The following is a 27707-nucleotide window of genomic DNA, read 5'->3' as shown; positions in this document are numbered from 1 at the left end:
GCTCTCTTGCACTCCAGTTGGAGAAGTTTCAGTGAGGAAGTAGCATGCTTAGTTGGCGGTGTTTATTCTGAATGGGGTTAGTGGAGCACATTTGCTCGAGGCCTCATGCGGATGATGACGCACTGCTTCCTTAACAGCACACTGCCTGGTTGTGTAATAAAAAAAAAAGAAGAAGAAGCCTTTTCCTGAAAGCAGAGCTGATCAGATTGCAGACTCTGTGCATGCTTTTAATGCTACTGAGCTCCTTTGTATGTGTGTGAGTGTCTTAGTCTCTCTGTCCCTCCATACCGAATAGTGCACAGTCCCATTAGACTCTCTCTTTTTCCTGCTTCAATTTTCAAGGGAGGATTCAGACCCATTCAGGTAAATTGCAGTCTTAAAGAAATGCATGGCATGAAGTCCCTATTCCACAGTGAAGCTTAGTTATCTGCTCCCCTACCTGTGCACTGCAGATGTGCTCGTTCCTTTTCCCCTACCCTAGAGGAAGCCATTTTATAGGGCTGCAACAAATATTCAATAAATCAGATCATTAAATTATTTTGAAAATGGGAAAATAATTTGAATTCTTAATAGTTTGCTTTTAAACCACTAAATTCCATAGACTCAAATGGTTGCCAAACAGTGTGTTCTACCTTCTCAAAGTGGCGTGGCGCCATCAAAGTCTTTTTCCTCACAGCACTTAAGTTTTTATGTTCCACTGTAGAAGAGTAGTTACATCTAACTCTCAGCATGGAACAAAATCAAGTCAGCTTGCAAAACCTCATGAAAATATCCAAAATTTGTAAAATGGTAATGTTAAGCATAGTCTGTGCCAGGATTTCTCAGACTTTTTTCAGCAAAGGAGCCATTTATTAAATTCCACAAACCCCCTCAGCACAGTTTTATTAAAGAAATATAAAACTATTCAAATATTTGGCTCATATTTGGCTCAAGTGTGAACAGTAATAACCTGTTTTTTTTTGTTGTTTTTTTTTCTTTTTTCTCCTCTCGAGCCATAGAGTTTTAATGCCTGAACCTTGCACTGACAGAACACCTTAGTTCCAAGGGGACATTATTTATAGGCCTACATTAATCCTACTGGATTAAACCCATTTTATTCAGGTTAGCAGTCAAACAGGCTAATGACTATAAGAACGCAAAAGTTGATAATGATGGGTTGTGATTTCCACCACTGTAGTGCGCGCACAAAAAAAACTCAACATGATATGCTTCATGGACCACTGGAGGTTCACGAACCTGAGAATCACTGGTCTTTGTAAACATGAATTAGCCTGGCAAAACTACACAACCTGCTTGTGTAAACACCTGAAGAGGAAACATTCCTGGTTTAATGGAAATAGTTGCTGTATGACAAAATAATGACAGTTTAGGGTTTTCACAGTTTCTGTTATAGCAGCTGTGATACGTCAGCTTTAAATAAACATAGCCATTAGTAAAACTAAGTTTAACCGTATTGAAGGCTTGTGCAATATAAATTTTTCTCTGCTATTATTATTACTACAATTATTTATACGACAAATCTGCCATTAATGTGCAAGGTACTCACCACATAAGGATGTAAGTAACAGATATTCTGAGCGGTCCAAAAAAAATGTAAATTTAAAACTGTCATTAGAAAGTAATTTGATTATTCTCTATAATTTTTTTGTAATATTTGTTACCTCTGTCATTTTCTTACTTAGTAACAATTATCAGCTATTTCAAATTGTAAGAGGTTCTGAAGTGTGAATTTTTCTAGGCAGCTCTTACTCCTTAAAGATGGATGAGGGCAAAGACATGAAATAAAACATATAGTCTGCTGGAAACAAATTAATTGTTTAAACTAATTGTTTAAGTTGATTACAGAAATTAATTTTTTATTTATTTATTTTTTTAAGATTTAGGATTTAAACCTTTATCTTTTAGATAAAAGATTTAAGCATTTCACTTGGCTTTAATGAGGTGATATTCCACACAGAATTTTGTATCCTGCTGCTGTTAATTTTTTTAAGTCATTAAAATAAACTAAATCTTGAATATTTCTTACTATTATACAATATTCGGAGCAGTATTCGGCAGAACATTTGAATAACAATATAACGGTTGCAGCCCTACCATTTTGTGGTGTTTTTTTTTTTTTTTCTCTTTATTTCCTCCAGCCTCCAATGCTTCATAATTATTTTAGACATGTTATGGCTTCTCCATTAACCCTTCCTACCTACATTCAGAGAGCATTAAGAGAGTGTAACCGTCTTTTTCCTACTTTGCCAAACGCAAAGTAAGACAGTATTGTTCCTCCAGTTCTTGGGGGAATATCCATAAAAAAGCCTCGTCTCTGCTCACCAGCTATGTTATAATTTTGACCCCGGAACTAAAAGTGAGTCTGACATCAGACAAGGAGCCTAGCAATAGAGGGGATTCTCCATTAACAGTACCTGTCAGAACAGAAAAATAGAAATTGCCCTTTTACCCAAAGCCACATTTAAAGATGATTAAATGGACATTCACCACTGTACTTTTCACATGAGAACAGCCAAACAAAGTGCATTGTGTCTGCAGTGCAGTGGCCGATTTTCTAATAGCTCTGTCATATCAGTAAAATGAGTCTGAAAAACAGTGCAGTGACAGTCACGATTTATAGTGAATATTCTCATCACTCATGTTTGTAATATTGGCTAATGCAAACACATCAGACATTTGTTTTGTCCACTTCTCATCCTAGTTTAATTGCCCCTATAAGTTTTAGTGCATGTCAGTTAGAATATATGAAATTTTTTATTTTGTATCTTGCATGCCTTAAGCACCTGGTAAAAAGAATTTTTAAAAAGTGGTACAATTGTCTCCCAGCACATTCTCAGAACAGCTGGGTTGGTTTCGCTCTAGTGTCTACAACATGTAAATGAACCACTGATGATGACCAGGTCCTGCAAATTGTTGTAATTCACAGTTTGTTCACTGTCCATGGGTGAGTGTGTCTGTACCTGACTGTTCCACTTGCTTTCATCTCTCCCAGTTTTTCCAGAGGACTCAGATGCAGCCTCCACGGCCCACCATTCCAAGCAACAGCCCTTCAATTCGACCTGCCTCTCAGGCCCCAAATGCCACTGTATACTCGCCAAGCCCGCCCATCATGATGTCCATGACGCCGATGCCCTTCGCTTCCCCCCAGGCTGCCCAGTACTACATACCCCAGGTCTCACACAGACGCATACACCAGATAGATATTACTTTGCAGTTGCACGAGTATAAACAGGGTGGATGCAGGGCACTGAAAATACCAAGCTGAACTTTATGCTGTTCCTTGGGGATGGTAATAAAATGAACACTAGCAAGAGTAACAACAGAATGCTGAACATAAGGCAGTCAGTAAGACCCATTTAACAGTGCAGCAAACGTGACACACAGCAGCATTGTGTCCAATATTCTTCTATGTTAATCAATATGGCCTTTTAGCAAAGCTTATTTTTCCTCAGTTTACCTCTGTACCTGAGGTCAGGGGTCATGTATGTACCATGGTGCTTTGCATCAGTAACACTGTATGTCCTTTTATTTCAAAACAGCAATAGGTACCAAACGTAACCATATCAACCTTAAAAATAGCTATACGAGTCGTTTTGTGCCACGCTTATAATTGCTCTTTGCTGTATCTATTACAGTATCGCCACAGTGCTCCTCCATATGTGGGGCCTCCTCAGCAGTACTCAGTCCAACCCACTGGACCCAGTACCTTCTACCCCGGACCTACTCCTGGAGAGTTTCCTCCAGCATATCGTAAGTTCATCCTGCTTTTTCACTCATACTTACAAAAAGCGTCTTTCTTCTGGTTGGTTGTTAATCCTGACTGTGTACATGTTGGTCTCTAACTGAAACTGATACTGTTTTCATTACCGCTAGCTGCGGGGACTCCATACTATCCTGGTCAGACCATGTACCCCCCGTCTCCATCCATAATAGTGCCTACACCGCAGCAACCTCCACCTGCCAAGAGGGAGAAGAAAACAGTGCGTGTGCTTACTCATTGCTTCAGTACTGATTCATTTACTGAGTAACGAGCTCGTTTGTGTTTGACTCTGTGCTATTTATTTCCCATTAAGATCCGTATCCGAGACCCTAACCAGGGCGGCAAGGACATCACCGAGGAGATCATGTCAGGAGTGGGTGGGAGTCGGAACCCCACTCCGCCAGTGGGACGGCCCTCCTCCACCCCTACTCCTCCACAGGTAACATATCCAATCACACACATGCAGAGATGAAGCAGCTTCTTCACGCTAATAGCTCAGCCATAAAACATTGATGCAGTAGCTCTTTTGTCCTTATAGTAGTCTTCACCACAGATATTATTTATTACTGAACGTGATAATGGCCCCATGTCTGTGGCCTGATTTTAACTTGCTTGTACTTTATTTGCTTACCAGTCAATGAGTAAATCAACCTTCTGTTACTTAGCTACAGATAACCTTTCTCCTGTGAAACAGAATGAATTGATGCAATTTATCTGGTGCCATCTTTGTCAGTTTTCCAGTAAATGTGGCCATTATACCACTTTAAAATATCTTTTTGGATTTGTTTGATATTTGACTTGCCTTACCTATTCTTTCATCTGCCTTCATCTTAGTTCTGCCTCACAGCTGTTTGTCTCATTCTGATTTCCCATGCTGTTCTCTATACAGAGATAGCCCAAGCAAATGCTGTGTAATAATGATGCTGCACAAGCTTAGAATCACAGCTACTCAGAGGGAAATCTCTCTCTGTAAAGGGAACACTCACTATTGCGTTGTTACTCTTACTTTGTGTCTTCTCTCCCTAAATGTTAACAGTGTTCGTCTCTCCTCTCTTTCCCCATTTCTCTTGTCTGTTTGTCTAATCCCCCAACCCACCCCTTGTGTGTGGTGTCTTTGTCCCGTCACACCACCGCCCTCCCCAATTTATGCCTGGTGCTTGTCTCTTGCTTTTACCCTCTTGTGGCTGTGTCCCTTCATTTTCTCTTTCTCTGCAACTCTTTTTCTACCCACTCCTCTATTTATGCTGCTTTTGCCTTCTCTCCGCTATTTGCCCGTATTACCATTTTCTCTCTTCCACTATGTCTGTTTCACATGTGTGCAATCTCGTTTTCCTTCTTTCTCCCTTCTTTCTATTTCTCTTTTGCTAGTTTTTATGTCCACACCCTCATTATCCTCACATTTTCTACCTCAAATCCCAGCAGCTGAACCAGGTAGTGGAACATGGGCATGTCATCTATAATGTGGACAGTGCCCAGGTCCTCCCTGCTCCTGTCGACTTGAAACCAGGTCAGTCCCTTCCTTGCTGTTCCTTTTACCCCTTACATGCATGACCATTCATCTTGCAAATGGTCAGTGATCTTGCACTTCCCTTCCTCTTTTTCTTCTTTTTCACTGACCTAATAATTGTCCCTGTGCACATCTGTACAGATTGTGCCATATACATTCTCATATATATGTATATCACAAATATATATATATATATATATATATATATATCATATACATGCATACTCTTTTTTTCATAATAGTAATACTAACACTAATAATTAGATGATGATCGAGTGCTTGATTTTTTTTCTCATTCTGTATCTTGACACTTCGTTTTTAATTAACAGTGTCTCTTCTGTGATTTACCTCTCTGTGTCTATGCTGGCTACAGATGACAAGCCAAAGCTTGAGAGTGCTGTACTAAAATCTTCATCACCAGGACTGCGTGCTGTGGAGCCTCCCGTGCAAAGGCGAGAGCCTAGCAGCCCTGCCCCTGACCCACATCCCCCAGAGAAATCAGAGCTTCCTCCCTCAGACCCAGAAGTGGCCCAGAGTGTAGTTCCAGCCTCAGTTCCCTCTCTCAGCCCCTCCAAGCCCATCTCAGCAGTGGATACAGCAGAAAAGCCCACACCTCCAGCAGAGCCCAGTCCTGCACAAGCTGTCACACCAGAGCCAGATAAACCAGAGCCTGAGCAAGTGCTACCAGAGGTGCCAGCTTCTGCTGCACAGGCTGTAAAAGCCGTCAATGGGTTGGCTGAAACAGACACCGCTCCTCCTCATGACGACTCAGATTTTCTACCCCTGTCCCAATCATCCACAGAGCCCAGTACTATCGTGGAGACATACAGTTTGGATGTGAAGGCTGCAAGTCCTCCAGCTTTGGAAATTGTTTCTTCAGGCACTATGACCCCTTCCCTGCCCACCACCATCGCTGCTGCTGCTGCTGCCGTTAGTGCTGTTCCCGCACCTCCTCCAGGTCTCACTCACCCAGGCCAGGCTCCTGTAGAGGCAGGTCCAGCCCAGACAGCCTCGACTGGGCCAGAGCTCAGAGATGCTGAAAAAGAGGTAGAGGTTGCCCTGGAAGAGAAGGTGGAGCCCACATTACAATCCAACCTTAGACAAAGTTCAAGTCAAGGTACATACCAAATTCATGAGACATGGTAATAGGATAGTAACCATAAAGGCTTGCAGAGTGGGTGATTATCTGTTATGTTTCTGCAGTTACATCTAGTGTACCAAAGACCTGGAAAAAGCCAAAAGAGGATGCTCTTGTGGAGCAGGCCCAGTGTCCTGACAAAGAGGTGAGTTTAGGACACTTTGTTGGCCCTGCATTGCATTTTTATTGGACAAATTCATTTACAATTTACTGACTAAATTAAAGGAGTACTCCAGCATTTTCCAGTGTGTTTCTAATTAAGAATGTGTCTTCTGTCTAATTTTAATGTTCAGATATCTGTAAGTGTTGCACGCCATGGCAGTGCTGTTCTCTGCATCAAAATATTGTCAGATGTGGCTTTTTATCCAACCTACAGGAACTGTAGGTAGAGATCGGGTCAAAAACACTGTAGTGCTCCTTTAATTAGCTTTATATTTAGATAAATGTTGTCCCTCAACTCAAGTGGAAGTATGGAACCTAGCTTTAGATTAGAACTTAATAGTAGTCCCAGATGGTTTTATTCCAATATAGACAAGCTTAAAGTAAGTGTGTGTGTGTGTGTTAGGATAAGCCTGAACCAACTGTAGAAGCTACAGTTGAGAATTCCAGCCTGTCGTCTGTGGCTGTGGAGCATCGGGCTTCAGCTGAAACACCAGTAGAAGAGAATGGAGAGCAGGAAGCAGAGCCGCTGAAGAATGGACCCGAGCACAGCTCTGAGGCTGAAAGCAGCGATGGAGTCCTCACACCTGCACTCGAAGAGCCCAATAGCAACACAATTCAGAGTGAGACCCACTTCTTCTGATAGCTCACTTAAGAATTCTTTTCCCTAATTTTCACCTCTGCTTTTGCTCACTTCCTCCCTCAGAGCCGGAGCTGAAGAATGGGAAGAGGCAATACAATAGAGACTTTTTGTTGGGCTTCCAGTTCATGCCTGCCTGTGTGCAGAAGCCAGAGGGGCTTCCACCCATATCTGATGTGGTACTGGACAAGGTAAAACTCCTGTGACATGGGCTTTATTCAAAACTTCAAAACTGTGTATAGCGAATAGGGTTTGACAGATTGTTGCTTGAATCTCTGCTTTTACAGATAAACCAAAATAAGCTGCCCCTACGGCCGGACCCACGGGGGCTCATCTCCAGAGGCCCAGACTTCACCCCAGCCTTCGCAGACTTTAGTAGGCTGATTCCTGCAGGGAGAGGAGCACCGGTGAGTTTCTGCTCTCCCCTTCCCCCCTTCCTTTTTTTCTTCCACAAATACATGAGTGATGTATTAGTATAATATTAGTGATGAGTACATCTAACTAATCAAATACTTGTTATATAACAACTTAATTGATTGCTAAGAGAACTCTCTCTCTCTCTCTATCTATATATCTATATATCTATATATATATATATATATATATATATATATATATATACACACACACACACACACACACAAATAGTTTGTTACTGTTGAAATGTGTGTCTTTGGCATAGCCTGGTCACTATTACTTTATAGAGCAAACTATATACCATGAGAGAAACTGATGTTATAAATAGTATGCCTCATGTGCCAATATTTTAGTCTTAGTGTATATAGAATGTTGAGTGTAAATTTTATTAAACAATGTTAAAATACAAGCTTGCACTACAGCACACTGTCACCAGAGTCCTATTAGTAAATTCTGTCCACTCTACGGCCAACTTGGCAATGTTCCCAGGCAGTTATTTTCAGTCATACAAAACCAGGGTCCTTTCTACTTGAATGAAGAATTAAAAGGTTACGTTTCAAGCACAGATTTGAAATGGATGTTAACAATGTGATTCTTTTTACTGAGATTCAGGACTTATAGTGGATATTAAAAGTCTACACACCTCTGTTAAAATTGCAGGTTTTTGTGATGTAAAAAAAATGAAACCAAGATAAATCATGTCAGAACCTTTTCTACCTTTACTGTGAAATTGCAACATATAAAAATCAAATGAAAAACACCCAGAAGTTTTAGGGCAAAAAAAAGAAAAACAAAAAACTTCCAATACCCAGCTTGTGTAAGTGTGCACACCCAACTAGAAAAGCCATGGGCCGCAAAGAGCTTACAAAGCAGGTACGGGATCTCATTGTTGAAAAAGATCAATCAAAACGTTTTACAAAAACATTTTCCAAGGCATTGTATACACCATGGAGCACTGTAAAGACAGTAATCAAAGTGGAGAAAATATGGCATGACAGTGACATTCCAAGAACAATAGATCCATCTAAAATTGATGAGTAGACCATGAGAAAACTGGTCAGGGAGGCTGCCAAAAAGCTTACAGCAGCAAGTACTGGTTGCTCCCTACATGTGACGGCAGTCTCCCGAATTCTTCATATGTCTGGGCTATGGGGTAGGGTGACAAGACGGAAGCCTTTTGTTACCAAGAAAAAAAGAAAAACATCCAATCTCCCAAAACTGCGTGGCATAATGTGTTATGGTCTGATAAAGTTTTTGGCCATAACACCAAAAGATGTGTTTGGCTCAAAAAAAAAAAAACAAACAAAAAACACAGCACATCACCAAAAGAAGACCATTCCATAGTGCAGCATGGAGGCAGCAGCATCATGCTTTGGGGCTGTTTTTTTCCCAGCTGGAACGGGGGCTTTAATCAGGGTGGAGGGAATAATGAATAGCTCCAAATACCGGTCAATTTTGGTACAAAACCTTAAGTTTTCTGCTAAAACACTAAAACACAAGATGATGAGGAATTTTACCTTTCAGCATGAAAACGACCCAAATCAAACCTCCAAGTCAACAAAGAAATTCACCAAAACAAGATCAAGGTTTTGGAATGGCCCAGCCGGAATCCAGATCTACATCTAATCAGAAAGCTGTGGGGTGACCTGGAGAGGGCTGTGCACAGGAGATGCCCAGCCAATTTGTCAGAGTTAGAATGCTTTTCCTAGGAGGAATGGCAAAATATTGCTAAGTCAAAATATGCCAAACTGATTGACTCCAAACCAAAAAGATTGAATGGTTTCATAAAATCTCAGGGTGCTTCAACTAACTATTAGTTTAGTTGTGTGCACACTTCTGCAACCAGGTTATTGTACTTTTTTTTTTTTATTTTTCACTTTTTTCTCTAAAATGCTGCTTATTGTTTTTCACTTTAATGTATAGGTTAAAATATCACAATAAAGGTAGAAAAGGTTGACATGTTTTATCTTGGTTTCATTTTCTTACATCACAAAAACCTGTCATTTTAACAGGGGTGTATAGACTTTTTATATCCACTGTATGTCATAGCAGCTATGCTGAGCATTACTCACTGCCCCATTCATATTTTAAGCAGTGGTCTCTCTCTTCTCATACAATCTCTGCTGTCACTTTGCAAGCTGACTTAAAGGCATGCCTACCACACAAATCTCAATCGTCATTGTTCTGCTGGGCCTGTAGTGCCGTATGCGCAATATAAAAAGACAGCAGACTGTCTTGCAATATTTCTGATACTATGACACTACATTTATTTGGCTGTCTGATTTTTTTCCTAAAAAGAGATATGTCCTCCTGTTATTAACTTGTGTCACGCATGTGTCAGACTCTTTATTTTAAAATTAAGTAATCGATTACTTAATTTTTATGTTTCTTCAAGCAGTAGACCACAATTAAGTGCCACTTACTAATATAAAATATTTTGTTTAGCCATAATTGCCATATTTGCTCTTTTAGCTACTGAATGTAGGTCTGAGACGGCCTCCTCCACGCAAGATCATCATGAATGTGTCTGTGAATGATGAGGTACAGCTGAAGAAGGCTGAGAATGCCTGGAAGCCTGGCATGAAGAGAGAGAACACCACAGAGGACCCCGAGACCCAGAAAACTCAGGTTAGCGCATTACTCTGCAGTTGCATGTTGTTGTGGCAGAAAAACATATTTCACACTCACTGTCTGTGGAATAGATTGATCTATTGGACGCAGATATTGCCTTGGATGCAGTCATGCTGATTTCCATATGTGTTCTTCAGGAGCTTTTCCGGAAGGTGCGGAGTATCCTTAATAAACTGACGCCACAGATGTTTAGTCAGCTGTTGAAGCAGGTGACAGACCTCACCATCGACACAGAGGAGCGCCTTAAGGGCGTCATCGACCTGGTTTTTGAGAAAGCCATTGATGAGCCCAGCTTCTCTGTGGCATATGGCAATATGTGTAGCTGTCTGGCTACGGTAAGTAACACATTACACCACCTTATTGTTGCTATTTCACATGTATACCAAACCATCAGTGCAATTTGTGGTTCAGATACAATTAATGTCTGTGATTAAGGCGTGCTACAACCCTAAACTAGACTGGAGCTTTGTTCCAGAGTTTGGTTTATTGTGCATTTAATCCTAGTTGTGATTATAACTGTGAATTTATTTATTTATTTATTTTTTTAGTTAAAAGTGCCCATGGCAGACAAGCCCACCAGCACTGTGAATTTCCGAAAGCTGCTGCTAAACCGCTGTCAAAAAGAGTTTGAGAAGGACAAAGCAAACGATGATGTCTTTGAAAAGAAACAGCGGGAACTGGAAGCAGCTGCCTCAGTAAGCACAGTTCCTCTCACTTGAGGCTTTCCCTTCATTTTTCAATTTCCATATCTCACAGATAACAAAAAAACTGCTGAAATTGCAAATGATGCTTCAAGTCAATAATCTGTTATCAGGCGTGAACCAGTCCCTCTGCGGAATTTGTCTTTGGTATATTTATGTGGAATATTTATTCCTTCAGTACATGGATTGGCTCTTTTTTTTTTTTGACTCTGATTTACCTTTTCAGACCAGTGAGCGTGAGAGGCTACAGGAGGAGCTGGAGGAGGCTAAGGACAAAGCCCGCAGAAGATCCATTGGTAACATCAAGTTCATCGGGGAGCTATTTAAGCTGCGAATGTTGACCGAGGCCATCATGCATGACTGCGTGGTGAAACTGCTGAAGAACCATGATGAGGAAAGTCTCGAGTGCCTCTGTAGGCTCCTCACGACCATCGGCAAAGATCTGGACTTCGAGAAGGCCAAGGTAAACAAACCCAAACCCGGCTTTTAAGAGGATTTTCATTATTTGGGATTGTTATAATTACCATCCTGCAAGAGTTGTGCACCATTCTACCTTTAATCTACCATTTTGATTATGGATTCCATCTTTTGTTTTAGGTCTGGCATTTATCAATTAATCATGATAATCAAATTTTTGATAATTATTTATGTTACATGTCCGATTTCAAATATTTGTTTTTATATATGGTTAGAAATAATGGCTTTTCCTAGGTTTACTTGACTGAATCATGAATCAAAAAAACCATGGTCAAAGTAGTAGAAGGTGTTATATTTGATACAGCTAGCAGGCTGTGCCATGTCAGTGGGATTTAGCAGTAGTAGTAACATTAAAGTTTGTGTGGTTTAGTGAACTTGTTCCACTGCTTGTGTAATACTGCTGCTTGCGTAATGTTTCGTAAAGGTTTCATGTAGCCAAGTTAAAGCCCTTAATCTTTAACTGACCATGTGTTAAGAGGGCACTTGCTTATGATTTATAGACTAATCTAAAGAGGCTTGGAGAAATTGCTGTAGCTGTATTACTCATAAAGTCTGTCTCCTGATGTTTAATGTTGGAACTAGCTGTGCCAAGTGTAAGTGATGATAATGTTCATGAGTATGTAACTACAGTGAACAAATAGGTGCTTTTTAACACTTGTATGTGTCTGGCAGCTGTATTCTCAAAAGACCAGTAAATGTCTTCTACTGACCATGATTCCTAAAAAGTTTGACTGAGGACTTCACTGAAACTTCAGGGTAGCGACAGAAAGGCGCAAACCAAAATAAATAAAAACTGTCAGCAGGATAGGTATTGGAGCATTGGAGGTATTCTGTGTCTGATCTGCTTTTCTTTCCATTAGCCACGAATGGATCAGTACTTTAACCAGATGGAAAAAATAGTGAAGGAGAGGAAGACTTCATCACGCATTCGCTTTATGCTCCAGGACGTAATTGACCTGCGCCTGGTTAGTAAATTTGTCTGTTTGTGTGCTAGATGTGCATCTCTGTGCTTATATACATATGAAAATTGTTGAAACAAATGGATAATATGTATGAGTCCTTGTTTCAGCACAACTGGGTATCACGGAGAGCTGATCTGGGGCCCAAAACCATTGAGCAGATCCACAAGGAGGCCAAAATCGAGGAGCAGGAAGAGCAGAGGAAAGTTCACCAACAGCTGCTATCCAAGGACAAGAGGAGACCAGGTCAGAGAAGGCATATGTGTTATAGGCTAATCCTCTTTACAGCTTAGTCTCCTTTCTCTGTGAGATGTGTGTTACAGCACTTACCCAGTGCACTGTGTCCATTGTTCTTTTATTTGTTTATTCTACAGTAATTCCAAGAGAGGAGACCTGGAACACTGTGCCTGTGCCTAAAAACAGCAGAACAATAGACCCCAACAAGATCCCCAAAATCACTAAGGTAGTGAGTTTACATGTGGAAGGACATGTTTTTGGCTGCCTTACTGTCTTAAATGATGAAACTATGCTTGATCATCTTTACTCAACATTTAAAGCTCTAGATGTAGATTAACTAAAAGATTTCCATCACAGATATGTTCATTATTTGTTTTACCAAACAGGCCCAAAAGCCCCACCTGCTGGTGAAAGTTTTTTGCTTCACTGACTAGTATATATCTAAGAGTCGTCCGAAAACTTCAAAAAGCCCTAAGTGTCTATGGGTTTTCAGAGCCATAGGTGGACTTGATTTGTCTATTAAACAACAAGGCAGTAAATAGCAATGAGTGATGGTGAAAATGCTGTGGCATCTTATGAGGAAGACTGCACAGAGTCTAATGGGAAACATTCATGTGAAAGCATGTTCTCGTTAAACTGTTGACATAACGTACAACAGTTTTACTTATTAGCTAGGCTATTACTTGACTTGAGGCTTTTGAATTTCGCTCAGACTTCCTTTAAAGTGGAATTACAGTCCCTAAACATTTATAATAAACTGTTGTGTTGGCATTGACTTGAAAGAAAAAGGTAGCTCTAATGTACCGACAAAAAATAGAAAACATTTTTATTAGCTGAGTAGTGGAGAAACAATGATTAACCCAGTTGCATGTTTATAATTGCTGGTGTTTATTTAAATAAACTAGAATAAAAATATACTACAGACTACTTGACTTAAAAATGAACAGTGCTTTCACTTTCCTGTGTGAAATGCAAGTGAAATAAATTCAATATTGCACAGCATTGCTCTGTGTTAAAATAAACGTGTTTGAGAAGAAGAAGGTTTCAGACATGCAGAGTCATGCTGCTGCAAGGTTCCTCCTTCACACGAGGAGGGAGACCAGTTCATTTCGGTTTCAAAAGGGGCACTATGAAGGATTGAGAAGCATGTTCAAAAGGATGCATATAATCAGGCATATGGCATATCTAGTAAACCCGATTTAACGACACCCTATTTGTGTGTGTAGTCAACAATAGATGATAAGATTCAGTTGGGACCGTTGGGACGAGCACAGCTCAACTGGATGAAGGGCAGCAGTGGAGGAGCTGGAGCCAAGGCCAGTGAATCAGGTTAGAAGTAAATACATTATACAGTAGTCTGTGTCCTTTCCTGGCTCTGTCATGTGCTTGTCCTTTCCGTGAAAAATAAAAAGCAAGTTATGATTGTAGGTGTTGTTCTCGCAGATATCTTGCGCCCCAGCAGCCTGAACCGTTACTCACCGCTTCAGCCCTCAGTTTCAGCCTCTGCCTCCACTCCATCTGCCTCCCCTGACATTGACTCTAGAGGAGGCCTGAGGTACTGTGCAACACTTTCAACATCCATTGTTTGCTAATGTAGCCTGTGAAGTCCCATTAAAAACAGTGCATCTATTTTAATGGTGATTACTCATTCACATTGTGTGTTCATTGTGTGTTTCCCAGTCGTGGAAGCTCAGGACGCGAGCGCAGTGATAAACCATTGACTTTAGGTCCTTCGCGGTCTGGCCCTCTGTCTTTGGGCGGGCCAGGGAAGGAGGCCGCTGAGGAGCCTCTGCAAGAAGAAGTTCACAAGGACACGCACATCCCCGACACACCCAAACTGCAGCCCAGTGCAGCTAGCAGAAGCAAACTGGAGCGCAGCCAATCCAGGGAATCTGGTGAGCCACTGATTTGGACCCACACAACCTTAATACGTTCACTCACAAAAACAGACAAAGCACCTGCTCCCTTATTCATTCAGAAAAATAACACATCCATACACTGATCCAAATTTGTATGTTGGCTGTAACTCAGTTTAATGCATGAGCATTATTTGTGATGAAACTTGTCCCCTGTGTGGCAGTAAAACTTGAAGCAGTGCCAGGCCCTACTACAGACAAGCCTGCGTTATCAGAGGAGGAGATGGAGAAACGGTCCAAGTCCATTATTGACGAGTTTTTGCACATTAATGATTACAAGGTTGTTCCCTCATGCAATGTCTTTAACGTGGATCACATTCTTTTATTACACGTTGCTATTATATTGTTACTGCGTCACATCATTGGGTGTGTCCGTGTGCAGGAGGCCATGCAGTGCGTAGAGGAACTGGAACAGGCCACAATGCTATATGTTTTTGTGCGGGTGGGTGTGGAGTCCACGCTGGAGAGGAGCCAGATCACGCGCGACCATATGGGCCAGCTGTTCCATCAGCTGCTGCAGGCTGGGAGCCTCTCCAAATCTCAGTTCTTTAAAGGGTGAGTGTCATTCCTTACCACACAGCTCTGTCTAATTGTGCCTCCCACTAGCACTAGAGGCACAACTGTCTGATTCATGAGATGTTGACAGCTTGATGGCATATTTATGTCCACAGTGATTTTTGGTAGTATTATTATTAATGGGGTTGTTTTTACAGTTGCCCATCTTTATTATTTGTGTAAAGATAAATAGTTGAACGTGAGCATCATCTTTCACTGCTGACTACTAATCTGTTTTTTTTTTTTCCTTAACCTGGAACTATTAGAGAATCATAATCCTCATCAAAACATGTTGTTTCCTGTCTCTTTTTTTCTCTTCTTTTCCCTCTTCTTCATTCTTTTCCTTTTTTTCTTTCCTTATCCCATTTTCTTGCCTTTCCTTGTTTACACAGGTTTTCAGAAACCCTTGAGATAGCAGATGATATGGCCATTGACATTCCTCATATATGGCTGTACTTAGCGGAGCTAGTTAATCCTGTGCTCCGGGAAGGAGGAATCTCTATGAGAGAATTATTTAGGTATGGTTTTGTTTATTTGGATCTCTTTGGAACATAATGGTGTCTGGTTCTATTAAACCATAGTCATTTTTGCTGTAAGGGATGTTAGTGTTTTCTTTATTGCTTTTTTGCAGTGAATTTAGCAAACCATTACTCCCTGTGGGAAGAGCTGGCATATTATTTTCTGAAATATTGCACCTTCTATGCAAACAAATGGTAAGCTAAAAGTTAAACATGTGGTCAGTAATCGAATACTGTGGTGATCTTATAGTAATAGCTGTGTTTTTCTGTGCTTTAGAGCCATAGGAAAGTGGGGGCCTTATGGAGGGACTCTGGACTGAGCTGGGCTGATTTCCTCCCTGAAACAGAGGACGTGCACAGCTTCATTTCTGAGCAGGTGAGCTGTTGCCTGTGCTCTAGATGTTTACTCCACCGGAATATTTGAACTAAACAGGATCCAGTGGAACATGGGGCTGTAGCTGATTTTCTAAAAGCAACTTTAGTTGTAATAGTAAAGATGATTAAAAGCGACATCCTTATTTCTCGAAAGGCTTGAAAGAAGTGCTTGGATTACTATTGTTCTTTTGTCTGATCAGATCATTTGGCTAACCATATATTTGGCTGACTGTTAATGAAGGGTTTTAAAATTTTATCAGCAGTATGAGGAAAAATCTGTACTGTGAAGAAATTAATTTACAATTGTAAGAGCATTGTCAGCGCACCTCAAGTGGCAACTCGTCTGAAAACAAAGTATTTCTGGTTGTGCTGGATAGTCAGACTCTTATTTCTAAACCAGCACAAATGTTGCCTTTTGATGACACCAAGAGCATCAAATAATTCTTACATATTCTTACATATAAAACTGTTCCAAATTTTTACAACACTTAATTTTTTCACTTTCGCCAGAAACTAGACTTCACTCTTTCTGATTGCTCGAGTCCACCCGACATGGCCTCTACGAGAACACTCTCACCCGAAGAGCTGAACAAGCAACTTGAAAAACTTCTCCTGGAGGATGTGGCTAGCGATGAACAAATCTTCGACTGGGTAGAGGTACAAGGCCGTTGAAGTAATTTCATGCAGGGTTGTGGTGCTAACCTCTTACGTTACGGTGCGTTTTTAAAATGATATTGTTTTGTTATGCTCTGGTTTACTTTACGTGTGAATTCTCCATCAGGCAAACCTAGATGAGTCGGAAATGAGTTCACCACCCTTCCTCAGAGCTCTGATGACTGCTGTGTGTAAAGCAGCAGTCAAATGTAAGTGTCTATGTCTACGGAATAGTCCCTTTACTACATTCACACACACATAATGGCACAAATACCTTTCATCTCATTTCGCCTCTGATGCCACCAGTCTAAATGTGCTCTCTGTGTGTGTGTGTGTGTGTGTGTGTGTGTGTGTGTGTGCACACAGGGGAGAGCTCCTCCTGTAGAGTGGACACGGCCATTATCCAAAAGCGTTTGCCTGTATTACACAAGTACCTTAACTCGGACACGGAGAGACAGTTGCAAGCACTTTATGCACTTCAAGCTTTGATAGTGAAACTGGACCAGCCTCCGAGTGAGTACCAACTGTCTTTTCAGCTTTGTAGCATTCTAAGCCTGCGTTCACACTACCAATCGACAGGCGATCATTCGTTTTCTGTGTACATGCAAAACACAGAGCCATGATTTCCTTGGCAAGCAACATTTGAATTTATGGAAATCAGGTATGATCGGCTCAAATGATTTTTGGACCAATCCAATGACGCGTATGGTTTTTCATTTCATTTCTTTACTCACAGCGTTAGTTCCTCCCTGCTATTAGTTCCCATTTACTGTTTGATGCTCAAAAATGGAAGGAAAACCTACAACCGTGGTTTCATCTTATCTTGTCATATACGACCCTTCATTATAAGTGCATAGACATTACAAAGAATAATAAAGCTTGTAAGGAAGTTGCAGAGATCATGGGGCTGATGGTCAGTGTACACTATATTGCCAAAAGTATTGGGACACCCCTACAAACATTTGTGAAAGAATGGGTCGTACCATGATAGGTTGCCACCTGTGCAATAAGTCCATTCGTGAAATTTCCTCACTAATAAATATTCCACGGTCAACTGTTAGTGGTATTATAACAAAGTGGAAGCAATTGGGAACAACAGCAACTCAGCCACGAAGTGGCAGGCCACGTAAAATCACAGAGCGGGGTCAGGCCATGCTGAGGCGCACAGTGAGCAGAAGTCGCCAACTTTCTGCAGAGTCAATAGCTACAGACCTCCAAACTTCGTGTGGCCTTCAGATTAGCTCAAGAACAGTGCGTAGAGAGCTTCATGGAATGGGTTTCCATGGCCGAGCAGCTGCGTCCAAGCCTTACATCACCAAGTGCAATGCAAAGCGTCGGACGCAGTGGTGTAAAGCACGCCGCCACTGGACTCTAGAGCAGTGGAGACGTGTTCTCTGGCGTGATGAATCACACTTCTCTGTCTGGCAATCCGATGGACGAGTCTGGGTTTGGTGGTTGCCAGGAGAACCAGGTACTTGCCTGACTGCATTGTGCCAAGTGTAAAGTTTGGTGGAGGGGGATTATGGTTTGGGGTTGTTTTTCAGGAGTTGGGCTTGGCCCCTTAGTTCCAGTGAAAGGAACTTTTAATGCTTCAGGATACCAAAACATTTTGGACAATTTTATGCTCCCAACTTTGTGGGAACAGTTTGGGGATGGCCCCTTCCTGTTCCAACATGACTGCGTTCCAGTGCACAAAGCAAGGTCCATAAAGACATGGATGAGTGAGTTTGGTGAGGAGGAACTTGACTGGCCTGCACAGAGTCCTGACCTCAACCCGATAGAACATCTTTGGGATGAATTAGAGCGGAGACTGCGAGCCAAGCCTTCTCGACCAACATTAGCGCCTGACCTCACAAATTCCCTTCTAGAAGAATGATCAAAAACTCCCATAAACACACTCCTAAACCTTGTCTTTCCAGAAGAGTTGAAACTGTTACAGCTGCAAAGGGTGGGCCAACTCCATATTAAACCTTACGGATTAAGAATGGGATGTCATTAAAGTTCATGTGCATGTAAAGGCAGACGTCCCAAAACTTTTGGCAATATGGTGTATGTAGCTAGTATACTTTATAGCTACAAACATTTCTCATTTGAACTAAAAAAAAAGAGTGCAGGCCCACAAGAGATTGCAAACGACATGAGAGACTTGTCTTGGACTAGTGTGAACACAGGGTAATGTACAGATGAAAACTGAACTGTTCTTCAACCTGTAAATGTTAAGTACTTTGTTTCTTCTATTTCTTTCCTCAGACTTGCTCCGTATGTTCTTTGACTGTTTGTATGATGAGGACGTAATATCGGAGGACGCGTTCTACAAGTGGGAGGCCAGCAAAGACCCAGCTGAACAACAGGGCAAAGGGGTAGCGCTCAAATCCGTGACGGCCTTCTTCACATGGCTCCGAGAGGCTGAGGAGGAGTCAGAGGACAATTGACGAAAGGGGAAAAAAGGACACGTTTGTGGGCGTGTGCTGAAAAAGACAATAGTCGCTGAAATAATAACTGCATCTTCTAAAATGAAATACAGGCAAACTTTATGTATCAATGGGAAGAATGGAGCGCACCAGTGCAAATGGTACAGTTCACTGACATAAAGCGACGTGATGACTTACAATTGCTGGAGCACTAAAAAATACATGTATTATTTATAGTAATATTTCATTTAAGTTTTTAATTTCCTCTTTTGTTACTTTTTAAGGAAAAAAGACTTTAATAATACATTTATGTGCTATAATGAAACAGAAGCTCAGTTCAGACTCTAATTTATGATTTTTCCCCCCCTTTTTCTTTTCTTTTTTTTTTTCTATTTTAAAGACCTGCAGTTGTATTTAACATTTTGCAGATGGTCAAAATGAGGCATTGGTGGATATAGAAATAAATGAATGAATAAATAAATAAATAATGTTAATAATGATATTGTTAATATAATAACTGTTAAAGTTGTTTGAAAGGCTCCCTGACTTTCAGATTGTTCGGTTAAGGACAATAGCGTTTATTGGGGAAATGACAGGGATCTAGAGAGGATTGACATAGATTTACATCAGATTTTTAAGGTTATTATTGACATAGCCTTTCCCGATTTCCTTCTGCTTTAGCTTACTCTACATGGAAACGTCGAATCCAGCAGAACTATGCATTCAGAAGACTGCTGTGATTACGATCAAAACAAGACCTTTGAATGGAATCAAATGAGCAAATGGCAACTTGTACAAAGACACTAGAGATGTTGCTAAACCTAAAGTGCTTGTAATTCTTAATACTGATAGAGCAAATTTAAAACATGTAAATAAATTAAAACGCAAAAAAAAAATAATAATAATGTTAAAAAAGCAAATCATGGTAGAGTGCTATTTCTATGCATTCAGTGGTGTCAGAGTGGTCTGTTTGTGCAGCTGGAAACTTAACACTGAAATTCAGTTCAATTGTGAGGTCTGAAATCTAAGGAGTTTTTTTTTTTAAATTATTTTTTATGATAAATGTCATAATGATGAATGTCTGACTACTTCAAGATGCCTTCGTTTGTCTGAACGGCCCACAGAAAACAGATTGAGATCCTTCCCTTCCAGGTCAAATCGGACAGAAAAACTGTCCAATACTGACAAAGTTTAATTCTTCCCAAATACAAAACTCTACCACACACACTTTCTCTTAATAAATAGAATACTGATCATGTGAAAATTAGAATACTAACAACTTTGCAAAGAAATTAATTTTGGGCCACATTCATTTTAAAACAAGCAAAAGGTCAATGTGATCAGTAAGATCCTGTATCCTGACTGGTGCAGGCTGTAACACAGCTGTTCCTCAACTAGCAGTGAGCAAAAGCTGTGTCCATCTGTATGCTGAAATATTGTGTGGCTGATGCAGAAGGGTTGAAATTTAAGTCTTTGGGATGATAGGAACATGGCAGGCACATATTGATTATTTTTTCCTTTTTATCTACACACACTATCTCACATGTACTTACTCACACTGGTCATAATCCCAGCACTGTCAGTATAAATATAAGCAATGAACAGAGCACATGTTGATCTTTCAGATATCTTGTTCACTGTTTGCTACCACACAAGTTTCATTTTCATATTTAAAACAAATCTGTAAAGAAACTAAACTCATTGAACATCTGAACAAGTCCTTGGCATGTAAAATGTAAAAAAAAAAAAAGAAGAAGAAGAATCCAGTTCTAAAATGTAAACCTGAAATGAAATGTAAACCTGTTGCAATGATGCATTTTATTAACTTTTCCTGGTGTGCAGAATCAGCCACTTGTGAACATAATTTAAATCAGTTGCCTAGATATTTGTGCTTGCATTCCAGCAAGCTGATTGTTCCTCTATGGGGTCATGACTAGGCTAACCAGACTGAACGTCACATCTCGCATCCCTGCAAGCTGTGAAGAAAAGACCAGCCTTAAGCTCTTGGGGCTCTGAGCTATAGCACAGGTCCCCTGGATTCATAACCATAATGGGATATGAAGATAAATCAGTGCAGGTGTTTTGGGTGTATTCAGTCCCAAAGGAGAGGCTAGGAGTCTTTGAGCATACTGATGCGGGCGAAGATTTTCAGTGCAGGCCCCAGTTTGATGTTCATGGTGCTCATGAGATGGTCTTCTTTCAGTAGCAGCAAGGCCTGGCCATCGATCTCCTGAGCACGGAACTCCTCAGCTATCTCCTGGCAGCCTGGGAATGAAAAATTATCTCGATTAGCAAAAAGACTTCAGCAACCACACACTGCTGTTAAGGTCTTCATTATCAAGGGTAGACAAAAATACATTTATTACTAGTAGACTGGTAGAAGTTTCAGTGTGTTCCCATGTTTTGTTGCCCGGAAACCTAACTGACAAGACTAAAAAGTGGTAGCTAATATAATGTAACAACACAGTGAGCTAGTTAAGTGCACTAAGTAAGAACTATTGAAGATATGAATTCTTGTGAAGGGGGTGACTGTATAGCCATCGAGTTTACATGTAACACATCGTATTTGCGTCCTCGACAAAAAGACAGTGTGTGAATGTTTCAGCTATGAGCTGTGATCTCTCCTCACGCCACACATAAAAATATTATTCGAGTCTGGCTAGCATCTTTATTTTAGCTCGTTCTGTGTAACTGTCAAGAGACTGCATGCTGTGCTAGTGAGTTCTATGACAGCTTTGCACTGCAGGGCAGTTTTTTCAGTGTTTCCACATACCACTGTTCCTAATTTCGAAGAAAAAAAAAATCATCAGTCATCCATGCATAGTAATTAAACCACCTAGTAAAAATAATCCGACCCACCTCCAGATTGTGCCTGTTTGGGGGCCGTGGTGGCTCAGCAGTTACGGCTCTGGACTACTGATCAGTATGAGAGTTTGTATCCCAGTACTGCCAAGCTGCCACTGTTGGCCCTTAACCCTCATCTGCTCAGCTCAATTTTAAGTCGCTTTGGATAAAAGCATCTGCTAAATGAATAAACGTAAATGTTTGTAATGTAGCAGGTGGTGGGATTTGGAATGAGTAATATGCGCTATAGATGCAGCATCAAGGTGCATCACACCACTGTGATGCGATTTAAGTTTAAACAAATGAAAAAAAATGAAAACTTTCGTTTTGTGAAAGTTAATCAAGAGTATGGGTCATTTTCTTTCTCCACTGGGCAATTTAATAAAAAAAACAAAACAACAACTAATAGCCTGCACATTAACTCTGCTTGTCTCAGATGCCTGTGCTACTTATTTATCTCCTCTGTATAAATTAATGAAGGTTTGTGAACTTTTGCTGATTGCTGACACCCCACAGTGTGTTTGTTTTAATTTCACACAAAGCCTGTGAAACATAATAGCTTGCTTGTACTGACACTCCACACTTCAAGAGTGCCACACCCTACCTGGTAGTGAGCAGATAAACTCATAAACGTCCTCCACGTTCCATTTGGCGGGGTCGCTGGGCATGAAGTGCTGCGTGAGGAGGGGCAGCTCCCTGCTGTGGTTCTCGCCATGATCTCCTCCTCTCTCCTTTCGCAGCCTCCGAGCTCCAGAGCTGGCTATGGACACGGGAGATGGAGGTTCTTCATAACTCGACATGTCTGAACACTGGCTGGACTCTCCGTGACCCAGCTGTGAGAGACGTGGGGAGGGTCCTGAGCCCACTGCGCCCGTCTGACTGCTGGGATTCTGAACAAAAACAACAGAAAGTGAAAATCAGTTCATGCAGATAACAAAATGAAGCTGCTAAGAAAGAAACTTCTCTATACATTACTTGTTTTTTGGCCTCTGAACTAGTGTTGTGATGATGGTTACTGGAGGCTCTCTGCTTCTTGGGGTTCTCTGGCGTTGGCCGTCTTGGAAAAAGACCCATTCGTTTTGTGCATCCCACATTATATCTACAAATTTGAAGACATACATTAGTTAAGAGCCACATTTATTGAAAACACTTTCTAATTATCAGGATTTACAGAATAGATATAGTCTTAATACCTTTTTGCACATACTGTAGAACAGAACCGCTTTGATCTCTTGAAGTTGTAAGCGAAGTCGACTTTCCCACACAGTTCACACGAGAGCGTTGGTTCCTTCTCCCTGTTCTTTAACTCTAAAATGGGGGTGTACAAATGTGTTTTTACCATGAAGAAAAATAACAGCAGTCAAAACCATTTTGTTTGGAATTACCTGTTTAGACTGAATACTCAAATACAAGCTGTGTAGCCAAAAACGTTGGCACATAAGTCTATAATGCCTGTCCATACCTTGCTGTGAGAGATCCTCCATCTCTGAGTCTGCTGTGTGAGAGTCTTGAACCTTCTTCTCCATGTCTGAGTGAGACTGCTGCTGTTTGTGCTTTTTGACGTTCTCGAGGAGTAACGATGGCCGCTCCACCTGGAATTAACATGCAAAGAAGTGAAGACATGCACAACAAACTTTACACTGTACTTTTTTTTTTATATATATATATATATATTTGTAAGGGGAAAAGTCACTAGTGATCGGCACTTTTAGTAAAATACTATTCAGTGCCACGATATTATACACTATGAAGTGAGCAAACACAGTCAATAGGAAGCCATCTAGGATTCAACCTAACTAAAACACAAAAGGTGGATTTTTTTTTTTAACATGGATCACTAGAAACAGGTAAAACCTATCAAAATAAGTGGTAAGAAAATGTCTTACTGTGACAACATAAATACATAAACTTTTACCGCTTTTTTTTTTTTTTTTTCCCCATATACACTCACCATACACTTTATAAGGAACACATGTCCACCAGCTCATTCATGCAATTATCCAATCAGCCAATCATGGATATAGATCATGTGATATTTTCCAATTTTCAACTGTCCAGTTTTGTTGATCCTGTGCCTACTGTAGCCTCACATTAATGTTCTTGGTTGACAGGAGTGGAACCTGATGTGGTCTTCTGCTGTTGTAGCGCATCTGCCTCAAGGTTTAACATGCTGTGCTTCTGAGATGCTTTTCTGCTCACCACGGTTGTAAAGAGTGCATATTTAAATTACTGCAGCCTTCCTGTCAGCTCGAACCAGTTCTCCTCGGACCTCTCTCATCATCAAGGTGGCTCTGCCTGAAGAACTGCTGCTCACTGCATGTTTATCATTTTCTGCACCATTCTGTATAAACTCTGGCAAATCCCAGCCAAAGTCACAGAGACCACATTTTTCCTCATTCTGATGTTTAACTGAAGCTTATGATATGTATCTGCATTAATTTATGCATTGCACTGCTGCCACAATTGGGTGATTGAATAACTGCATAAATGTGCAGGTGTACAGGTGTTCCCCATGAAGTGAACAGTATGTGTATATACTTTATAAAATTAAAAAAAAAAAAATTTAACAAAATAAATAGGTGTCGGTGGGAATGCTGTACTCTCTGGTAGAAAAAAAACTAAAGCGTATAGAGTAAGAGGGGAAATTGCTAAGACTTTGGGTGACATTACTAATTAACATTAACCTAAACTAAAGGAGCAAACAACAAACATGTCTTAGCTGATTAATTATGCTTGGGGTAAATGACATTATTAGCTGAACTATTCCTTTGACTGCTGAGCTAGACTGTCCTAGATGTTACCCATGTCCATGGTCAGCTCAGGAGCTCACTAAAATACTTTATCTTATTTTTTCCTTCTGTCACTCACTCCAAACTTCTACAGATCTAGCAGTAAACATTTAATCTGTGGTTTAACACGTCCACTAGAGGGAAGCATGCTTCTATTGATATCTAGCTTTCAGGCAAAAATAGCAATCATGTGATATAGGAAACGCTTGACTTGTTATATTCTTTTGAGCAGGAAGGATGAAGACTTCGTCGATGGGGGAAAAAAAAAAAAAACACTAGACATTTAAACGTTAAACGTGACTTAAGCGATAGGAAAGTCCTAAAGTCAGGCACTCACGGGGAATGGCTCTGCTCCCTCCTGGATAACAAATCCCTCGATCACATGAGTGAGGATCTGGGGCTTGACGATGGCTTGTGGGGTTTTGCTGTGGCCGTTGTGCGGGGTGCTGCCAGTCACGGTGGGCGCGTTGTTCCCGCTGCCCGACGTCATGGCTGGGTTACCATTCACACACACCAGTGCAGCCGCAGGAACAGGAACTGCAGTGTCTGGGCCTGCGGGGTGACAGCGTGCATTACTCAATCAAACTGACAGGAGACTTCCGTAGTAATTGCTCACACAGCAACACTGCAAAGGATGAATTACTGACTAAGCCAGGTTGCACGCAAACTTGAAACGTATGAAACCGTACTTTTGGAGTTTTTCGGTTTTGTATCCAATCCAGAAAGGACTGTGGTTTATATTCAATGCACTGCAATAGGTTGAAACTATGTCCATAAACCACACCTCATTTACTATATAATATACTATTTGGAGACACTGAACATTTTATGGTTTTATATACAGTCGGGTCCAAAAGTCTGAGACCCCACTGTATGAGTCTGAGTAAAAGTTCTTCTAATTTGCATTCTTTTCTAATTTAATACAATTTTCATTACAAAGTATATTACTGAAGACAACTTGAGTGAACAGTAGAATCTCTGAAATTTTTACAGGAATTTCAGAGTTTCTTATTATTTGCTTTATCCTCTTTTTTGCTTTAATGTCAGTGCGCACTCGAGCTGGCATGGACTTTATGATCCATTTTGAGTCAAAACCTTATGATCCATTTTAAGACAAATCCATCAGAGTGTCGTCTGAACACATGCTTCAATAGAAGAGATTAGACATGAGGAAAATCTAACCTTTTGTACAAAACAGTAAACATGGTCAATATCACACATTTGCTTACATTTAAATAGGGACCTATAAATAGTGCTGAATCTTGAATATTAAATATTCAAAAAATTGAACATTTACTTTCTTTGTTTTAAATATTTAGAAATTCCAGAACCTTAGGTTTATATCTAATTTTAAATGGGGGGAAAAAAACAAACAAACAGATTTTCAATGTGGTCTCAGACCTTTGGACCCCACTGTGTATATCTATATCTATCTATCACTCTCTCTCATATTCACACTCATGGAGTGTATCTGATGCACTCATGATTTCCTGCAGTATGACTGGCCACACATGCAGTTCCCTAGCAGTTATATATGCTCATAATGCACTAAATATTTGGAGGGAATAAGGAGTGAAGCACCATTTCAGACAAGACCACTGAACTATAATTTAAGAAGATGTCTCACTGTTATGATCAGGATTATCTGGATACATTTACAGCTTTTTATGTCTAGAAACATTCCTGATTTCACAGGTGCAGATTGTGCAGAATTCCCATAATGCTGTTAATGTTTGTAGGGAATAAAAAATAAGGACTGGAGCACCATTTCAGTCAAAACCTATGGACTGTAATCTAAGATTAGGATTAAAAAAAAGGTATGATTAGGAATATTTAGATACAGTTACAGAATTTTAGGTCTATAAACATTTTGATTCTACAGGTTGTGCATAATATATATATATATAAAATGCAGCAGTTTAGAGGAGCAGGCTGCTAGAGAATTATTCTCTCCACCTTCGAGTTTTCTCACATGCATATCATGCCAGTCTGATCTGAGTACTTCTGCGACACTTCACAGACATGATCGATTTCCTTGAGATTAAAAAGAGCTAAGACAGCAACAGATGCACAAGTTGAGCGCGTGAGGTTTCTGGATTGCCACGCTTCCTCGTTCGGCTCGTGTGTTTACGCTAAGTGCGCTAGCGACTCCACTGTAAACAACACTAAAAACACAAACACCACGGCTAGCTAACGTCAGCGTTTTCAAGTTACGCGTATAAAATGAATAACTTCGTCCATTTTTCCTTCACACAAGCGTGTAGTAGAGCCAAACGCTCACATACAGCGTCTCCTCACAATAGTGAACAGCGTCCAGAAGCCACACGCCTTTGTTCCGCTCGGAGACTCCGGGTAACACTCCTCTTCCTTACAGCAGCTCGTAAAAACCAGCACAGTAAAGCTGGAAAGCCTCAAACATTCCCAAAACTTCCAGATATTCCACAGAGGTGCAGGCTCCCTCTGTAAAGCGCAGTAGGACTCGCAGGGTGATCCGCCTCAAACTTTTTTTTTTTTTTTTTTTTTTTTTTTTTTTTTTTTAAAAGGATTTGTTTGGTTCAAGCGACTCAGTGTGCGCGAGCGGCGTGCGCGCTCTAATCCTCTTTGTATATGGGGGAAGTGAAAAGGGAGCGCGCGCGCCCGAGAACGGGGTCGCGCACTTGGAATTTCAGCCAATGGGAAAGTGTATTTACAAGCGAGCGAGTCTCTGATTGGCTGAAATAATTAAGCGGCTCCAAAATGAAGGCACGGGAGCAGAAAAAAAGGATTAAAAGGCGTCTAGTCAGGTCTCGGATTAATCTTGATCTTGGGGGAAGTTTTAGCTATGTCTGGAAGGCTTAATTATTTCCCAAATACTCAAAAGGGAATAACCATACACTATGTACAACTATGTACCAGTACTAAAATAATCTTTGGTACTATGTAGCAAAATAAATTTTTGTTGTTGTTGTTGTTATTGTTTGTTTTTTTTAATCATAGCTATATGAGATTACACAGCCACATGACTATTCCAGTATGTTTT

General features: G+C 40.6%; 2 protein-coding genes across 20 annotated transcripts in view; one reads left to right on the top strand and one right to left on the bottom strand.

Moving 5' to 3' along the window:
* eif4g3b (eukaryotic translation initiation factor 4 gamma, 3b) overlaps window positions 1-19584 on the top strand; it is a 36258-nt gene extending 16674 nt beyond the window's left edge. For 4 of the 12 annotated variants that reach the window (XM_053241012.1, XM_053241011.1, XM_053241008.1 and 1 more), the window contains 29 exons: window positions 2993-3172; window positions 3636-3750; window positions 3874-3980; window positions 4074-4199; window positions 5129-5267; window positions 5641-6384; window positions 6471-6550; window positions 6971-7187; window positions 7271-7395; window positions 7492-7611; window positions 10094-10249; window positions 10390-10587; window positions 10801-10947; window positions 11180-11416; window positions 12291-12395; window positions 12500-12635; window positions 12764-12852; window positions 13853-13955; window positions 14070-14181; window positions 14307-14521; window positions 14707-14822; window positions 14925-15097; window positions 15490-15615; window positions 15729-15810; window positions 15893-15991; window positions 16501-16647; window positions 16772-16853; window positions 17011-17157; window positions 18895-19584. In XM_053241012.1, coding sequence (XP_053096987.1) covers window positions 2993-3172; window positions 3636-3750; window positions 3874-3980; window positions 4074-4199; window positions 5129-5267; window positions 5641-6384; window positions 6471-6550; window positions 6971-7187; window positions 7271-7395; window positions 7492-7611; window positions 10094-10249; window positions 10390-10587; window positions 10801-10947; window positions 11180-11416; window positions 12291-12395; window positions 12500-12635; window positions 12764-12852; window positions 13853-13955; window positions 14070-14181; window positions 14307-14521; window positions 14707-14822; window positions 14925-15097; window positions 15490-15615; window positions 15729-15810; window positions 15893-15991; window positions 16501-16647; window positions 16772-16853; window positions 17011-17157; window positions 18895-19076 — 4605 coding nt within the window. In that variant the 3' untranslated portion in view covers window positions 19077-19584. Of the gene's footprint in view, window positions 1-342; window positions 364-2992; window positions 3173-3635; window positions 3751-3873; window positions 3981-4073; window positions 4200-5128; window positions 5268-5640; window positions 6385-6470; window positions 6551-6970; window positions 7188-7270; window positions 7396-7491; window positions 7612-10093; window positions 10250-10389; window positions 10588-10800; window positions 10948-11179; window positions 11417-12290; window positions 12396-12499; window positions 12636-12763; window positions 12853-13852; window positions 13956-14069; window positions 14182-14306; window positions 14522-14706; window positions 14823-14924; window positions 15098-15489; window positions 15616-15728; window positions 15811-15892; window positions 15992-16500; window positions 16664-16771; window positions 16854-17010; window positions 17158-18894 lie in introns of those variants that run through there. The other 8 variants (XM_053241007.1, XM_053241010.1, XM_053241005.1 and 5 more) reach the window with 5 other exon arrangements.
* A 608-nt stretch (window positions 19585-20192) lies between these two features.
* Window positions 20193-27707, bottom strand: part of phc2a (polyhomeotic homolog 2a (Drosophila)) — a 46369-nt gene continuing 38854 nt past the window's right edge. For 3 of the 8 annotated variants that reach the window (XM_026921022.3, XM_026921023.3, XM_026921024.3), the window contains exons 10-15: window positions 25026-25240; window positions 23362-23491; window positions 23093-23207; window positions 22875-22998; window positions 22504-22789; window positions 20193-21320 (exon numbers count right to left, since the gene is read on the bottom strand). In XM_026921022.3, the coding sequence (XP_026776823.3) occupies window positions 21166-21320; window positions 22504-22789; window positions 22875-22998; window positions 23093-23207; window positions 23362-23491; window positions 25026-25240 (1025 nt within the window). In that variant the 3' untranslated portion in view covers window positions 20193-21165. The other 5 variants (XM_026921026.3, XM_026921025.3, XM_026921027.3 and 2 more) reach the window with 5 other exon arrangements.

Source organism: Pangasianodon hypophthalmus, chromosome 16 (genome assembly GCF_027358585.1).
Source record: "Pangasianodon hypophthalmus isolate fPanHyp1 chromosome 16, fPanHyp1.pri, whole genome shotgun sequence".
In the NCBI taxonomy this organism is placed as follows: Eukaryota; Metazoa; Chordata; class Actinopteri; order Siluriformes; family Pangasiidae; genus Pangasianodon; species Pangasianodon hypophthalmus.
The sequence above is the reverse complement of the archived record's forward strand: the minus strand, read 5'-3'. Positions and strand labels throughout refer to the sequence as shown.